The sequence below is a fragment of the Ambystoma mexicanum genome, chromosome 5q (assembly GCF_040938575.1).
Source record: "Ambystoma mexicanum isolate Mex_15411 chromosome 5q, UKY_AmexF1_1, whole genome shotgun sequence".
Taxonomy (NCBI): Eukaryota; Metazoa; Chordata; class Amphibia; order Caudata; family Ambystomatidae; genus Ambystoma; species Ambystoma mexicanum.
In genome coordinates this window covers 118,011,476-118,029,572 of record NC_090933.1, presented here as the reverse complement: position 1 = coordinate 118,029,572, position 18,097 = coordinate 118,011,476, and the positions used below count along the sequence as shown (strand labels likewise).

General features: G+C 43.5%; 1 protein-coding gene across 1 annotated transcript in view; it reads left to right on the top strand.

Annotated features, from left to right (window-relative positions):
- LOC138497282 (dynein axonemal heavy chain 5-like) overlaps nt 1–18,097 on the top strand; it is a 1,499,851-nt gene that overhangs the window by 605,470 nt on the left and 876,284 nt on the right. Inside the window, exon 41 of the mRNA XM_069620634.1 lies at nt 15,883–16,055. Within this exon, the coding sequence (XP_069476735.1) occupies nt 15,883–16,055 (173 nt within the window). The remainder of the gene's footprint in view (nt 1–15,882; nt 16,056–18,097) is intronic.

The following is an 18,097-nucleotide window of genomic DNA, read 5'->3' as shown; positions in this document are numbered from 1 at the left end:
TGCCTCTGATATCTTCTATCTTCACCTCTTTGGCAGCGTAGTCTGGAATTGACTGCACTTCCAACAGAGGTCTAAAAATGTATTAGTCGTCATGGTGTCCAAAGAATGCCACAGACGAATCAGAGAATGAGGGGCTTCCCTTCTTCTTTTCTATGTAAAATGCCACAGGGGATTAATCAAAGCAAGCCTGCTGTAAGGTGTACAATCTCTGTTGTAACCAGTGCCGTTTTGAAAATGACATCACACCTACAGTGCCTTGTTTGCAGGAAATGGTGGAGACGGGTAAAGGAAAGGGAAACCCAGCAGAAAGCTAAATGGTGAGACCCTTTTCCAGGCCTACCTTAGCTCTTAGGCTGCTCTAACCCTGCCCCCTCTCATGCATGCTGGCTTCAAAGGAATTCTGGTGATTAACACCCTGGTGTGAGGCTGGCTTTGTTTTGCCATAATGACTCTGAAGCACCATTTCCAGGGAACCTCTTGGGGGAGGTTTCTATATCCTGGTGAAAGGTGTGTCCCTTCTGTGATTAATCTGATGATGTCATCACTCCTTTCCCGGAGTTAGCCTCTCCATATGTGGCCCGGGGACGTCAGCCGCTACCTGATCCGGCTATATGAAGGGTTCCATGTAATAATGTCGCCACAAAAATCTCGCCATGCAAAAATATCGCCGAAAAATTGCCGTTTTTTGTGGCGACATTATTGCCCCTGTCCCCATATATATGGTCACCCAAATAATATGGCCACAACATTTTCCCGGCGATATTATTTACGGCGACCATATATATGGCGATATTACCTGATACCTATATGAAGGAGGACCACATGGGAGAGGAACCCCTTAGGGGATGACCTGGCATCATCAGAGAAAGTCGCATATCCACCATTCCCTTTTCAGTATGACTGTCAAGAACTGCCCATCATTCCCACACATATCAGAGTACTGTGACAAGGAAGATGACAGGAGCGATGCAGATTACTGATGTCGAGAAGCTTGAGACACGCTCTAGTGGTATAGGTATCTAACAACCACAGGACATTATAAAGGATTATACCTGAAGAATGGCAACAGAAGAGTCACGACTCCCAACTCTGGACGGGGAGCGTGGAGAAAGCAGCTCAAGTAGGCAGCGCTCATGAAAATCCTGCCAGCGTGAAGCGCTGTGTAAGTGTTTGGAGCAAGGGAAGAGGAGAAGCCCCTCTGATGCCACGGGAACCGTAGAGCAGGAGAAACGCCAGCTGCCCACGACAACCATAGAAGAAGCAGCAAAGAGTGAGAGGAGCTCCAGTGCAGCCGAACAAAGCCAGTGAGCCCATTCAGGGAGGTGGGACACTGGTGCACTCCGCTTGGAGCATCACGTATAAAAGCAAAGCACTAAGCAACCACTAAGCAACTGAAGTCAGCCCACAGCAGGGATTTGAGATGCTGGGGTGAAGGTGTAGAACTGATGAATGTGAGAATGGGCCAGTGACCCAATATCTGGGGAAAAGGGAAACCAATTGGAAGAGTGAAGTCATGAGAAAAGGGTTACGAACCTGGAACCCACACCCAAATGTGAAAGGGTTGTATTATATGGGAGACAGCCATGCGAGGAGAGTAAACCTGGCAAAGCTAAGTTTACAAGTGTAAGGAGTAAAGCACATGTAAAAACCCTGGCAGGAGGGTAAACCAGGCAAAACCAAATGTAGAAAGAGAATCCCAAGGAAGACCCATGCCCTTAGAACTTTGAAATATATTGAATGTAAAAGAAACCTGGCAGGGGAGTATACCAGGTGTTCCGCAAGTCTGGGACCAGCACCCAAGTTGTAACACTATGAAAAGGGAATTGTGAGGAAGACACATGCCCTTGAGATTATGAACTGTTGTCGAAAGAAACCCGGGGGAGTCATACCCTGGAACTGTGAACATAATTTGTAAACTTTTTGTTGGAGTTAACCTTTTCCTTTAAACGTGAACATGTGTACACTATCAAGGCCAGAGACAATACCCTTAGCACCTTATAGTTACTTTTAGAGTGTGTGGGCTACAATAGGATTTCAGACACAGGACACTTTGCATTTGGACATCTTGGCACACAACATACCCTTAGTTTTGGATGAGGTAGGGATAGTGAGGCATTTTCCAATCCTTTTATTATTTCAATAAAAGATTGTAGCAATCACCATGAGTCATGTGTCTGAATCTCATTCCTGGTTCCTCACACTTCCTATTGGGGAATGAAAGGAAACACTCCGACTATTGTTTCGGCAAGACAGCTGTGAAGACATTCAGCTTAGACACACTACACATCAGCCCTGTCACATCTGAGACCTGCTCAGAGTTGACACTAGAGTAATAGGTTGCAGTGGCTTTCATAATTGTGGTCTCTTATTAGTCACTGTGGCACAGACAGACATGGCTTATATTTACATGCCACCAGACTAAGACCGACCATTATTATAATTTAGATCAGGGGTGTCAATTTAATTGCTACCTCTTCTAGCAGTAACTGTGCTAGAGCACCTGCCAGGAATGCCTAGGTGACCCTTGGACCTGCTCTGTGCCACAGCAGTTCTGGTGCTGTAATTGTGAGACGGGTGGCAGCAGGGCACCTTTTGTGCACTATAATTTTGGTATGAGCATTTTGAAAGGAGGGTCCGATTAGCAGGCCTTCCTTTTAGAAACAGAATTGCCTGCATCATTTTATTTTAATAAAAATCATAAGCCAGAGCTTTCGCACCTGTGCCAGACAGCATTCTGCGGCAGTGTCTGGTGCATGTCTGGCCACATTGTATTGGCACCCTATGTGAGGCTGACTGGTGCTGAGGTTAAAATATCTGTGATGTGACAGTGGGCAGTCGGAAGGGTGGCTCAGCCAGTTGACTCGGAACGTTAGAGTTCACTCCCTACTGCAGTGCGATCTAACATAGAGACTTAGTTTACCATTACATAATATAATGTGACTAGGCATAACGTGGCACAGCAAGTTATAACAAGGCATGCAGCAGTCTAGCAACGCAATAAAGGCATGACAACACATGAAAAGGCATAATAAAGCACGCAATGGCCTCCTTGGCATACTGCTTGCACTATCCTCCAAAGACTGCACTCATTTTTATTCCCTCACTCCAACACTGCCCAACGCTCTGTCTCGCCATCTTGCTTGAATAGTTATGCTTTGAACATGATCACTAAACATCAGTTAATGGTGTGTGTTGGGAAGGGCATCTACCTGGTGACACTTTATTACTCTAAATGCAGTGTTTTGGGTTGGGGAATGCATGACATTTTTGGTTAAGAGAATGAGCTCCCTGGAATATGAAAACTGCAGGCCCCAGTACTCCTTTACTAGTATACTGGGTGGCAGGTTGAGGGATACCTCAAACCTCTCCCTACTTTGCACAAGTGCTAGGTTAGTAATACTACTACTGTATTCTTCTGGCTCTTGCCAATACAGGTTTCCTCTTAACCTGTAGTTCCTAGAACTCATTTAGTTTTGCCCAATACCTGGTCTCTCATCTCCTACCCTTCTTGTTATTTTCTTGAGTTTTGCCACTGCTGGAGTCTCAAATAACACATTCTGTGGTATCTGACACATGTACCACCTTTCTTCAACTCCACTCACGAGTGCTCACAACTTGCTTTTGCTCTGGGTGGCATTCAAAAGTGCTTTTATACCTCCTAGAATATGTGTCAATGAGGGCAATTCCCGTTGGTCGAAGAATGGCAGGTGTTTCTCATGTGGTAGGGTGAGTGCCACGATCTGTGTTTGTTTGCCACAATCTGTGTTTGTTTGCCACAGAATACTCCAGTTTCTTCAACAGGCACAGGGCAGTTGGGATGCCCTCTGTGTAAGAAACAACTGCCTCTCATATGGAACCAGGCCCAGCTTCAGAGCCTTGTATACGAAATCAGCCACTACACATTTGGGGCGGGGGGGGGTGCTTTAACTCTTCCCTGGTTTGCTGCCTTTCATTGTTATGTTGTGCATATGGCATATGGCAATAAACATGCCCGTAATAATCTGATGCCATTCCCACCATCACTTCATTGCATTATTTAGGATGTTACCACAGAATGGCAGAATGGTGACCCAAGACGGGGCTGTGCACATATTCCCAAGGGATGCTTAAATGTTCACAAACTAAAGGCTGTGCCACTTTAAATGTGCATTTGCTGGCCAAAGACAGACTACTCTAAAACACACTCAGATCTCAGACATTTTGTGTGGGGCAGCGTATCTGGTTGGGGATTATTTAAGATCAAGTTCAAATTTGCATTAGGAAACACCCTCTCTATTATAATGCATGCAACACAAAGTTGCCCCCCACCTCTCACAAGTCCTTTACCTATGTTGCACTGAATACTTTCTTCTCGTACTGTATTATAAATATTGGTTGTGTAATAAGGTTTGTGCTTCTTGGATCGGAAAATTCACTAACAAACTGCTTGTGCACCCAAAATAATTTACGTTTTGTCACTGTCCTTTTCAATTCAAAGGCCTAAATTACAAACGATCAGTGTATTTTGTTGTTGGTCTATTCATGCAGGGTTTCCAAGCTTTGGGCAAGGGCCTCCAAACATCCTTTTGAAATATGGTACATAGAGTCACAGGCCAAAGAACCTCTCCCATTTTTTCTATGGTGCCCCCACGTGGATGATATTAAGACAGCTCCATAACTTCAGTTTTTGTGAGATGGGAGCAGCGCCATGGACACAGAGTTGTACAGCTCATTACTAGGTCCCAGAATGTTCAGTAAGAGTTACTATCAGATTCAAGGGAGGACAAGGGGGGGCAAGAGAGACCAAAGGGAGGAGCTGATGTTGAATCACTCTTCTGATAAGCTGCTCCTTTGAAAGAAGAGTCTAAAGAAACAACCAAGGATGAAGAAGGAAGAACAGTGAGAGAAATAGCTACAAAAGCCCTACTTAATGGGACAGAAAAACAGGGGATTGAGCATCATTAGCAGTGCAGGTGATGAGGTGTGAATAACTAGATTAGATGAGTTACAGGCTTGTACAGCAGAATGTGAAGGGAAGCAAATCAGGATTTTGAAGATGTAACAGATAGACCCACTCAAGAATTGGAGGACAGATGCGCTCCAATAAACCTCTCCCTGATTTAAATAGGATCTTTGGTGTTAAGAAAGGAGACAAAGGCAGGAACAGAAGACAATACATGGTCAGATTTCTGAAAAGGTAAATTTGAGGTGTGAAGAACCTGAGGGCGCTTCTTTTCCCCTGGGATCTTCCTCTCAGGTGGGCAGGGAAAGACCATCACCTTTGGATCCTGACCCTGAGTGTGGATATGCGAGGGATGATCACCTGGGTGGAGTGATCTTTGGGAGCGGGGAGAGGACCTCCTTAGGTGAGACACAGGATCCACCATTTTCGTTTCATAATGAAACCTCTAACCCACAAGCCTTCATAGGCTGTCTGCCTTTTCCATTTTCTCACCCTCAAAATGACCCCCCAAAACACCACCTCAACACTGGGACGAGGAAGAGACCAACTAGGAAGACACATCCTCATTTGGGGGAGACAAACGCATATCAACCCCTTTATTGTTAATACAGACACACATCAGTCAGTTAGTCGAGGAGGAGACAGCAGAATTATACACACTTCCTTTATTAAAACAAACTTCCCCCAAACATCCTTTTCGTATTGGGACAAAGAAAAGGAGTCTGGAATTAATGCAGACTGCATGTGATTTGTTTCAATTGAGCGGACTAGCTCTAATGACCCCAAGCCTCAGCGTGGGATATTTAAAGAGCTTAATGGAGATCAGTTGGGTAGCAGAATAGAATGGCAGAGAAGGCAAAGCAACTTCCTTGACCATAGCGTAGAGAGAGGGCTGTGGCATGAGAATCGCTGGAGAAACAAGACCAGGCGCAGAGGGAAAGCAGCAGAAAGCAAGGTTGTTGGAAGGCAGAGATCCAGGGTTAACTGCGAGGAAGGGGTAGTCAGCAGCTAGAGGACTCACGCCGGGAAGTTGCACCTGCTGACAGCACACTGACTGTGGGAGCAAAGCCACGGAATGCTGCTGCATTGCTACAGCTGACACCCAGAGGGATATCAAGACTGTGGCTGCCTTGGACCTCGCACAAGTGCCGTGAAATATATCCAATGAGTCTGCCTGGGAAAGGGGGCCCAGGCATGGCAAGAGGGCAGTTTTGTCCATATGTGCATTATATTCATGAAACATTTGAATGGGGAACGTAAGAAAGGCAATTGTGAATGCTGAAACAAGTACTTGTGAATACCGAACAAACTGAAAGACATTAAAAGCACTTTTGAATGCCACCCAGAGCAAAAGCAAGTTGTGAGCACTCGTGAGTGGAGTTGAAGAAAGGTGGTACATGTGTCAGATACCACAGAATGCGTTATTTGAGACTCCAGCAGGGGCAAAACTCAAGAGAATAACAAGAAGGGTAGGAGATGAGAGACCAGGCATTGGGCAAAACTAAATGAGTTCTAGGAACTACAGGTTAAGAGGAAACATGTATTGGCAAGAGCCAGAAGAATACAGAACAAGGGTAGCAAAGTGCATGTTGGCTCAGCAAGCCACAGAAAAGTGTTAGACAAGTGTGACATTGATGAAAGAACCACACCTCACTGTCAAAGGAAGGCAGTAGCCAATTGTTGATGAAAAGCAGTCAAGAAGGGGCATCGGTTGCGTGACCTTTGATGGGTGTACCATGTGGCCCAACAACTGCACCTAGACTGTGCCCCCCTGTATGGAGAAGCTAAGGAAAGTATCCATAAAGTAGCTTGTGTTTTGCAACACGCGCTTATGTGATTTGAACATTAAGAAACAGAACTATCTATGTAAGCCTCTGAAAAGTGCTGATGTCAAAAGAGCTGGGAAGTGTCCCAAGGAATTGTGTTTTGTTGAAAGCTGGAATATTTGAACTTTTGGGGAAGGAAACCTCTATGTTGTATGAACTACTTTGAACTTGCCGAAGCGGATTACATGCCAAGAGCTGGAAGAAGCTCAGAACTTTATTTTGAAAACTATTCATTTTGATGCTGACATCCCTACACATTGTATACAATTAGTTGTGGGGGCAAGTATATGTTTTGGACCCAGGTAGACATTTTTTGTTGGACTTCCTGGAGCAGACTATCCTTAGTTTTCTTTAGGTAGGGAAACCTCACCTTAGAATAGGGCAAGATAGCCATTACTCCACCCTGCCTTTTAAAGTTAATACAAACTTGAACCTGTTGTCTGTGTCTTACTCATTATGCCTTCACACAGGGTGGAAGCAATTGTGTTTGGAGAAGGTAGATCAGTGGGCCTGCAGAGCACAATGTAGGTTTATTTATACAAATCACAGGGAAAGCAATGCATTTTTGGCACAGAAATGCTTACAGAATTTTCCATTAACAACCGAGCAGAGGACATGGGTTGTTTACAAAGGGTTGTGGGAAGGTAACCCTGGGACAGGACAGAATAGGAATGGGATGGTGGAGAAAGAGCTGAAATATGGATGGAGGGGGGACAGAAAAGTACTGTTGGGTTGTCCATGAAGGGTAGGGAGAGAGGAAAACCGGGTGGTGCAGTTGATTACTAGGTAATAGGTTCTTCAGAAAGGAGAGCTTTGAGGTTGGTTTTAAATAGTGGTAGAGTTGGAGCAGTATGGAGGGGTAGAGGAAGAGCATTCCAGAGTCAGGGAGCAAGGAGAGAGCAGAAATGATAGAGAGCGCAGGGGACTCAAGCAGTGGCAAGGAGGTGATCCGATGATGATCATAACAAGTGAGTGGCAGAGTAGGGAGTGAGATGAGCAGATATGTAGGGTGGGCAAGATCATGGATATTTCTGAAGATGAGAAGAAGTTTATAGTTAGACCTTTCTTTCATAAACTGCCATCCAATCTGGCGGCGAGTAGAGGAGGTAGAGGTAAAGCGAGAAAGGTGAAAAGTGTGCTCACTGTGAAGTTGAGGACTTTGTTCGGAGGTAAAAAAGCAATGTTGCGAAGGCCATGGAGCAGTCGTACACACTAGTCCAATCTAGAAAGGACTAAGGAGGAAATTAGCTGTTTAGGAGTAATGAAAGGAAGATGACGACGGAATGTTCTTATATTGAGGAAGTTGAGTCTGGCTGCAGTGGCAGATTTGCTAATGAAAAAGATGACACCAGGGTTTTGAGCAGAAGCAGAGTCAGGAAAGTAGTCGGGAGAGAAGAAGAGGAGAGGAAGAGATTGCTTGTTTTGCTAGAGAACTTCAGTCTTAGTGGAGTTGACCATGAGCGGATGAGATCCTATCCAATATCTGATGGCTGAGGGACAGTTTGAAGTTTGTGACAACAGTTTGTCGGATAAGAAGTCGTCAGTTAAGAGTTGTTAGGAGAAGCTATAAGAGGAGATCAGGACGCCAACAGCTGAAGTATAGAGCAAAGGGGAAGTGGACCAAGAACAGACCCTCGGGGAACTCTAACATTAAAGGTGTGTGAGTGGGGAGTTAGGGCACCAGAAAGTATCTGGGATAAGGTATGAAGCAAACCTAGCAAAAGACGTTGGCCCTCATTACAAGTCTGGCGTTAAGGGTTAACGACGCCTTTGGCGCCGTTAACCCTTAACGCCTGATTCACACTTTAACGCCTGCTTTTTGCAGGCGTTAAACTCCAAGGCGCTAAGCGACCTTGGTGCTAATTACGGCACCGTAATTTACGGTGCCGTAATTAGCGCCTTCCCCATCCCCATTATGCCCTATGGGGCAAAAACGGGAATGGGGAAGGGCAAATGGTGAATGGGGAATTACCGCCCCACTCACCTTGGAATGGGGTGGTAATTCCGCCATCCACCATGGCGGAATCCGTCATGGACCATGGTGCTAATAGCACCATGGTCCACCGCCTGACTTGTAATGAGGGCCCTTATCTCTAAATCCAAGGAGAGTGAATGTAGAGAGAGATGGTCAGAGTGGTCGACAATATTGAACGTAACAGAGGTCAACAGGAATATGAATAGATGAAAGGGTTGCATTCAGAGCGAAAGATGAAGTTGCTAACATCGAAATTGACATAGGTGGTTTGAAAAACACAAGAGCAGATCAATAGTAATCTAGATGGGCAGTTTTTTTCTGAAAGAAGCTTTTAATAATAATAATAATAATAATAATTTTCATGCGGCCTCACCAATTAGGACAATATTATCTGGGCATCAATTTGTGTATGGAAACTGCATCATCTTGATCAATTCTCAGCTTCCTTCTCCACTCTACACAGGTCGACTTCAGAGATCAGGAAAATGCGTATATTTACATAATTCAGCCCCAATGAAGCTAATAAGGAGAACAAAAATGGCACAGATGAAAAGCACAGTTCAGAATAAAGGGAACAGAGAATATGATGTCCAGACACAACAGAAGGTTAAGATATAGACCCAATCTTAACGTGTCACAATGGATTAGAGCCTGTGGATATTAGGGGGCAGAGTGTTATTTTGTGTTTAGTAAAGATAGCATGAAAGTTGCTCATTATGAGTTGCTCTTTAATGTTTAATGCAGTCCAGGCGGGAGCAGGATTCCCCATATGCAGGAAGATGAGGTAGGGCAGGGATGAGATAAGAGAATAGAAGCGTGCAGAAGAGGGGGAGTGGCTGGAGATGTGAAATGAGGGAAATGTGAACCAAAGCAGTAAAATGTGACCGTGTTAATAGGTTAGAAAATTATATCACAGAGGATACTGTACTGCGCTGATAGTATTCTTTGTATTCCCTCTCACAAGGAAGGTACCTGGGCAAAGGCTGCAGGTATAGAATTGATATTGTGGCATGTAAATGGGTTGAATAATCCCAAGAAGAGAGCAAATACATTTGTTTATAATTGTGTAAAACATGTGGAATAATCCTACTATTGAAAATCCATTTACTGCAAAAATTAATGGGCCTATGTAATTAGGAGTATATCAAGTGGGTAAGCAGGAGTTCTGTATACGTTAAAAGGATTGTAGTGTTAGTAAAGAGTCTGAGATGGGACTCATCATTAAAATGGGTTTGGATAGGTGGGGTTGATGGGTGATTTGCAGACATGTAAGCACTCCATGTAAATATACAATTGTGTTTTCCACCCGCCAATAACGAAGATCCTTCATATTGCACTGTGGCAACTTTATTGTCCTATTGGGCACAACCTGAATGGAGGCATGTCTGTCATACATATGTCATACGTTCTCGGGGCAAAAGTGTGAAGGGAGGCCCAGAGAGGATTTAATCATTATAAGCTCAAGAATTTGTGGTGAGCAGGATATCCAAGAGAGAACACGTTCTCATTATTTTCTCACTGGCGTAGGATCTACTTGCACACCACGTTTAATATTAGCCACATATAAGCACTCACATTCTCAAACATGTAGTGTGGATCCTTTCTGGATACCTGACCATGCAACAATACTGCAATGTTTGAGAAACAAAGTTGTAAGTGCAGATGTGGACTTTTGATAGGCAGATACTTCAGGACTTAAGGCTTAGACAAGGCACACAAATGGATTGAGTATTGTTTTGACAATGAAAGGGAATATAAGAACATTGCTATTTGGGGTGGAGGTGGGGGCTTTCAAACCTTTCTCTGGAGTAACATTATTACAGATTGTATTAATCAGCATCATGATAGGATGGTATTATTGGTTAGAATAATGTATTTGGGGAAACATTGGGCCTCATTACAGGTTTGGTGGTATTTCGGCAGTAAATCTGCCGAAATACCACCAAACGGATTTAGCGTTACTGTGACATGGTCCAGTGGAATTACCGCCAGATTACAAGTGGTGGTAGGTGGCGTAAGTCCGCATTTATCAAATTCCATAGACCGTTGTGGAGATTTTGGTGGAATTACTGTCGGCAGCAATTCCTCCGGTGGTTATTCTGATTTTAACCATGTTTGGGCGGTAGGGCGTAGGAATTACCTCCAGCATTCTGCTGGAGGTTTTTCCTCCACCTTACCTCCAAACCCATAGTTCGGCAGGCCATAATGCAGTGGTAACTCCATTATAATCACTTTTGGTTACACCGCCAAATTCATAATGAGGCCCATTGTGTAGTATTATTTGTTAAAGCAGTAAATCGAGTAGAGGGAGAAGAAGGCAAGAAAGATATGGAATGATTTGAAAGCATCAAGTCTTGTGTTTGGAAAGTATCGGTAGGAGATAACTAAGACATTTTATCAGAGGACAAAGGAAAAGAAGCATGGAAAAAGTAACAGTGGTACAGTTTCATATCCTTGGATAGATACATCTCCATATGTTGCGTGAGGTTCAGAGAGAAGACCTAGAAAGAGAGAGAATGCTTCAACAGATTAAAATGTTTTTAGGGGCGAGAACATCACTAGGTAGCAGTAGATCTAGAGGACACTCACATAATTGAGTAAAGATTTGGTTTCTTCAATGTAAAGGAAGTCATTCCAGCACTAATTAGTCAACGGTCATAATCTGGAATCTAGGGATGGATGTAAATATAACGATCAGAGTGAAAGAGGGGGAAGAATCCTGAATTGCCAAAATCATTCCATCCAGTGTCATTAACCGATGTAGGCTTTAATATCTTTCCCAACATTTTAGGTTAAAGGGTTGGGAGGAATATTCTCAAAATTCATATCCTAGGAAAAGCATGGGTTTGTGTTGGTGAGACACTAATCTCTGCAAACATTTACAATGATGGCAATTTACAGATCAAACAATCAACAGGCGTTTGCTGTTGGTCACCATCATTGTCGGCAACTTACGAATATTTCATTTGACAAATAAATTTGTAGGTATTTTTGGATTCTTATACAACATGCCAGTGGGGAGAGTTGTAACAAATTGGGTAGTTTATGATGGGCTCACGACTTTTAAAGGAACAAGGCATGTCCTCTCTCCCCACACATCTGCTGTTTGCATTGTTCATCAACACATTTGCTAAATACATGAGAGAAGGTACCATAAGTAATTCCGTTAGTTCTATACTTTCCTCTAACATAGTTTAGAGGCAACAGTGTTTGAGGAGCTAGCCTATTCTTTGATTGTTTATCTGGCTGTAGAAATAATAATGGAAGAAGTAGGGTATTGGAGAAAGGATCGTCATTCAAAAGCATCCCATTTTAGGACAATTAAGGTCCCAGAAGGAGCCAGGTGGGGTGCTTGTTTCAATGTAATAATTGAGAGATTGATGAGGACTATGGAGTAGTACGTTCAATGAGACCTTCTTTGTCACATGCAGGTAATAAATGTGTTATGAATAAGAAGTTTGCCAATACTGTGTCATGTTTTGCCCACTGTTGTACCACATAGGTTTTTCAAATAATCACAATAGATAAACATTTTGTGGGAGTGATAGTGTTGAATGTCCCAAGTTAGATTTAACTCAAAAGGGGCTTGACTGGTAGCAATAACATTATATAAAAATACTGTGAAACATATAAGAATGGGGCAGGAGTAACTCTGGATTGGACATTGAGGAAACAAATAGTTAAGCCAAGCCACATGTCATTATCGGCATCATCGCTGCTCTGTATGCAGTACTTTGTGTTTATGCTACACTATACCCTCTAGTTTATGAAAGGATCAATTAGGAAGTGTTTTCAATGTGGACAAAAAGGCAGACATAGACAAGGTATTTAGCGTATAGGAGAGAGAAATGTGCGATACATGTCATGGACCATGGTTCTATGTCTTTAGGCCTCTTGTGAATGTCATTGATGTCACTCATTGACACAGCTCCCCATATGCTTCATTTGTTGTCCTCGTCTGCCATGCATTTTATGGTTGCCTACGCTTATGTTGCTGTTTCCCAGTTTGTTTTGTCGAGGTCCTCACTTGAATCCACTTACTGAGGACCCGCTCCACCCAATGATCCAGATCCTGCCCCATGCAGACCTTGACCGCACATTTCTAGCCACCTTCCTCCAGCCCCCAAAGTGGGGCTATCTTTTATTTTGTCTTTATTCCAGGGCCTACTGGAACCTCTGTGGGTCTGCTCCCCCATCTTGATTGGCCCGGGTCACCAACAAACTTTGAATCCCCTTCCCTTTACCAACCTCCTCCTGTACCAATTGTAAGGGTGCAGAAGGAGGAGACTGGTACACAGGTGACCTAGTGGTTGCTATAAACGTCTATTGTTTAAGAAAATAAAGAGAAACCTAACTTTACCTAAATCTAAGAGGGGTTTCCTTATCTCAAATAAAAGACTAATGGCGTTGTCAGAATGTCTGTGTAAATCAATAGTTCACTGTCTGTTTTAAAAAAAATAAAATAATACACTACTCCTATCTCTTACACTTTAAACAAAACTAAAGATAAAGTAGGTCTTCTTGGTCCAGAAGAATGACTCCCTTCTTTTGGACTGAAAGTAGAAGTTTGGTCCCAAGTATGGGTTTCTTCCAGGGGGAATTTATTCCATTCCCCCGGGTCAACACACAAGTTCAAAACATTTCTCCTTGGCAGAGACCCTGCCTATTTTCTAACTGTTCAACACAACCAGCGGAATGACTCCCTTCCCCTGGTCTTTGATACCAGGAGAATAACTCCCTTCTTGGTATCTTGACTTTAGAGTTCCTACTACTTTGGCTGCTAGGAGAATGCCTGCCTTCCCATAGTATCTTGTCAGTTTCGCCCAACCAGGGGGGGGATAACTCCCTTACCCTCTTCTTTTCTCACAGATCACAACCCCAGGGGGAATGTCTCCCTTCCCCTGGTTTTGGTTACCAGGAGAATGGCTCCTTTCTCCTGGTATCTTTTCCCTTGTTAGGACAGTTGCAGATCAGCAGGGAGAATGACTCCCTTCCCCTGCTCCACGTCTCGTGTTGCTTCAAAAACAGTTCTAAAATGTTAGAGGGGTCCCCTGACCCTGGCTGCTTCTCTTCTTTGATTGAACTCACTGGGTATCTCTCTTTACCAAGTACTGCAATGAGGAAGATGACTCGTGTTACTTGCTGATTTTGGGTCCCAGACCCTGACTTCTCTCTGTTCGGTTGGGTCCACTTTGTTCACTCTCCTGCCAAGTATGACCCTGAGGAAGATGCCTTCCTTCCTGGTTTGAGTCCCAGACCCTTGTTTATTTCACTCTTTGGTTCAGCTCTCTTGGCTCACACTCTCGCCCCCAGTACTGATACGAGGAAGATGCCTTGCTCATTGATGTGGGTCGACGACCCCTGTGTCTCCCACTCTCTGGTGGTCAGTGGTTTCTTTTAGGCCAATGGGCCAAGGAAGTGTTCCTCTGATGCAGGACCACTTTGCTGCCTGCCCTGGGGCCTCGTGAACTTCTCTGTACCTGCCATTGGGATCCGGTAGCTGTACGTTTCTGCCCGATATTGGGTGTCTTTGTGGCAGCACCAGCGTTCCTTCTCCCTTGGCTTATTGGCTGCTTGGGTCTGCGGTCTGCTTTCTGCTCAGCCTCCTCGGGACTTCCACAGCTGTTCACCTGCAACTATGCCCTGCGTAGTTCTTCTCTGGACGCGATTCAAAACTCCTGAATTCGTCGCAGGCTGAAACATAAAGTCCTTTAGTTTCACTTTTGTTATGCAGGCTGCTCCCTGGTGCAACGTCCATACCTGCAAAAGTGGCTGCCATGTCAATCCTTATTCTTCCTACGGGCCACCTCTTCCCAGTACTTGGGTCAGACGATCCCTCAGGGCTCTGAATGATTTTCTTTGTCCCATTACTTTTGGTTAGGTTAACCTTACAGATGTTACAGAAGTACATGGGTCTGCTCCCTTTATGGGAGTCTTTATTGGAAGCTGCGTCTAAAGACTGTAGGGGTCTATAGGGCATGGGTGGAGGGTGGGTGTACCGCTTTTTTCTGAGATATTCTCCCTTGTCCCAAGAGGGTAGGTTTCTTCCCATGAGATCCTCCCGCTGAGTACCACCCACAGGGGGGGACTATCTGGTAGCAGCGTCACCACCCTGGTCTCATGGGAAGGTGCTCGCCCCCTGGAAGAAGTGGCAACATCTCGGGATTCATCATACAATGTTACTGTGTGAATCCGTGTTAATCCCTCTGCTGTCTGCAACATGGCTTATGGCGCCTCTGTTGTGAGTGGGCTCGGTATGATGCGCAGAGAAGTGGATGATTAAGTGCATGATAGGCACGAGAAGAATGACAGTCAGGAAATGCTTATTTGTACAGCAGTAACAATTGCTTTTTTGGCAATTATGGGTAAATGGAGGGAACCAAAGGAATTAAAGGTCAGGGAGTGGTATTGTGAAGAGTTTGTGTTTTGGATTCCTGGGAAGAAGCGTTTTATACAACAAAGACATATCACCATGTAAAGGGCAGGCTGGATTTGTTTTTGCTTTCATGATTGGTTGAGAGATGAGAGGTGAGTGGTCAGTCCCTGACCACAAACTGTTGTACACTAGGCTTTTTAAACCTTGTTTCATGGCCCCGAGTTAATTATGGTTTGCATCTTTGAATGTACCTCTCACCCGTTTAGTTTTTTCTAAACCCCGCGCTCTTATGCAGAGATACATCCTTGTTCCAATTCCATGTACACTCTGGCCCCAAGCGCTGCGTTTCAAACTGAATAAAGCCTTTTTTATTTGAATCCATTGGAGTCTCAGTTCATCTCTTGATTGTTTAGCTTGCAGTTAGCTTAAGAGGAAAATACAGCCAAAATAAATTCATTTTCATTAGGAACCTGTTGGTCAGCATGATTTCCAACCATAGATTTATCCATGGCTGTGCGGTCTTCGGAAAATAGATCACTTGTGCAACTCTCTGGTGGGTTACTTAACTATTTTACTTTAAAGTAGGATTTCAATAGATCGGGAATAAAATCTAAGAGCGTGCACGTGCTATTAATTCTGAGCAGGATTCCTAGATAATAGTTAGAAGTATCAAAAAGCAGTCGAGATATGTAGTGATCGTACTACAAGTCAATAAACATCAAAACAATAACTCTAGAATTATTGTTTTATTCTTTTCTTACAGGTCAGAATGAATATCAAATCCCCATCTGATTTTGAGTGGCAAAAGCAATCAAGGTTTTATTTCATTGAGGACACCGACAAATGCATCATCCAAATCACAGACGTGGAGTTCAGCTACTGCAATGAGTATTTAGGCTGCACAGACAGACTCGTCATCACTCCACTGACTGACAGGTAATTCTTATGCGCTATTTTATTGGTTTAGGAGTATTTGCTCGTTTTTAGGGAGTCAAAGTGGCTTTTACACCTCTTATATGTAGGACTGGCTTCATGTGTGAAACATGTAGTTTGCAGAGTGGTAAAATATTTGATCACTTCTGCCAAACTTGCAATAAAGCCACAAGGGTTCTGTTTGAATTATGGCTATGGTATTTTATCTTTTTTTACATTTTACTCGTTAACAGCATGTATTTCAACTAAAGTGTCAAATGCCATTCCATGCTAATTTTGAAATGTGTATATTTGCTTTGTACTGCTTGTTACCGGGTGGTAATGTTTTCATTGGCCCTACCTTTTTTGTTAAGGAATGCAGACAAGGGAGATATTACGTTGTTCTTGACTCCCTGGTTTCCTCGTTGGTCATTGAAAAACCTACTCTTCCCATTTCTCTTCTCATAATGTTGGGGCCTTCGTGTTGGGTCACACAAGCCATATTCCGCATCCCGTTTGAACATTGGGCTTAACAGTAGATGGTGTTTACTGATCAAGACGGATTCCAGTTTTTTTTTTTCACTTTTTTCCTACCTGAATTTCATAAGTAAGGTGTAATTTTTCTTTTACATATGCCAAATTTGTATTTCTTTAATCAATGCAATCATCTAGCACCAAATTATGCTGATTGATGATGTGCATAATTCTGAACAGACTCTGCCCACACTTTAATGGGCAAATTAGGTCTTGCCCTGTTAGCTGATTGAGTAACATTCAGTTGATTTTCCACAGTGACCATAAAAATGGAATCAAATCTCAAATTAATTTCATCACATGTGCACTCACTGGATGTTCTGGAAACCTTGATTTTGACTATTTTGGTGAGTTGATGATGCCCCAATGCCAAGAAACAAGGAGACTCCACGTGGCCAAATCACAATCAACAAAGTGTTATTGGCATTCAAATGATAGCTTCCTGTTTTCTACATCTACACAGTAAATATATTTGCAATAACGCATTATACCAGAGATCTCATTAATGCATCCTTGTGCCCCAGTGCTGCCCCTAAAAAGCTTACACTTATGATCATGGCCCCCTTTTCTAGAAACTATTTGTAGACAATTTGTTCATGTGGGCAAGGCCCTGGAACCAGTGGTTACTGTACAGTTTTCTCCCCATCTTAAATAACACAAGGTCTTTAGGGATTAGCAGGTGGGATTTGTCTTCAGCTTTTGCATCAAACACCACCATGGGCATTAGTGAAGAGCTACTCCAGAATAAAGATCTTGGTCTCTTATGCATTATATTGCTTGATTAATGTTATCCGCAGCTGCAATATCATAAGACAAACAGTCCTCTCGTCCCTTGAAGACGTGTGTGTGCACATGTGCGCGTTAGTCTTAAATACATAGCTTCCCATACACAACCGGCTTTAGGCCAGCTAAAATGCACCATTTCCTGGGGAAGAGCATGCTACACTGAGGGCTCTTCACTCTGGTACACACTCCAGTTGCATCTGAACCTAGAGCAATGCAACAGGAAGTGTATGCGTGCTCTGAAGACCCACATTTTCTTTGGGCATGCAGATCCCCATTCATTTACTGGCTTCTCACTTTCTCCCTTCTACTTTCAAAGTCTGCCCTTTCCTCAAGGCGCTTTGAAGTGATCACATGGTGGCACTATGCAAACACCTATAAAATAACGAACACCTCAATAAAAATATATTATTTTTGCCATTGTGACTGAATGACTACTCCGTTGCAGGACTATAGGAATGACCATGTGGCTAAAGGCCTCCTCATCCCCATGCTTTTACTAAACCAGCAATGACCCCAATCATAAAGGTGACAAAGGCACAGCACAAAAGGTATACCTCATTTGTCTCTTTTTGGTAACATGGGCCGAAGGTAGAAAATACTCTTCGGAATGGGTGTGAACTGATACAGTTGCAACACAAACAATTGTACTGTGATACCAAAAATAAAAGAATATCTAACCAAAGTTCTATAAATAGGAACTTTAATCAAAACTAGCAATGCATTCAACTAATTACATCTACTAGAGA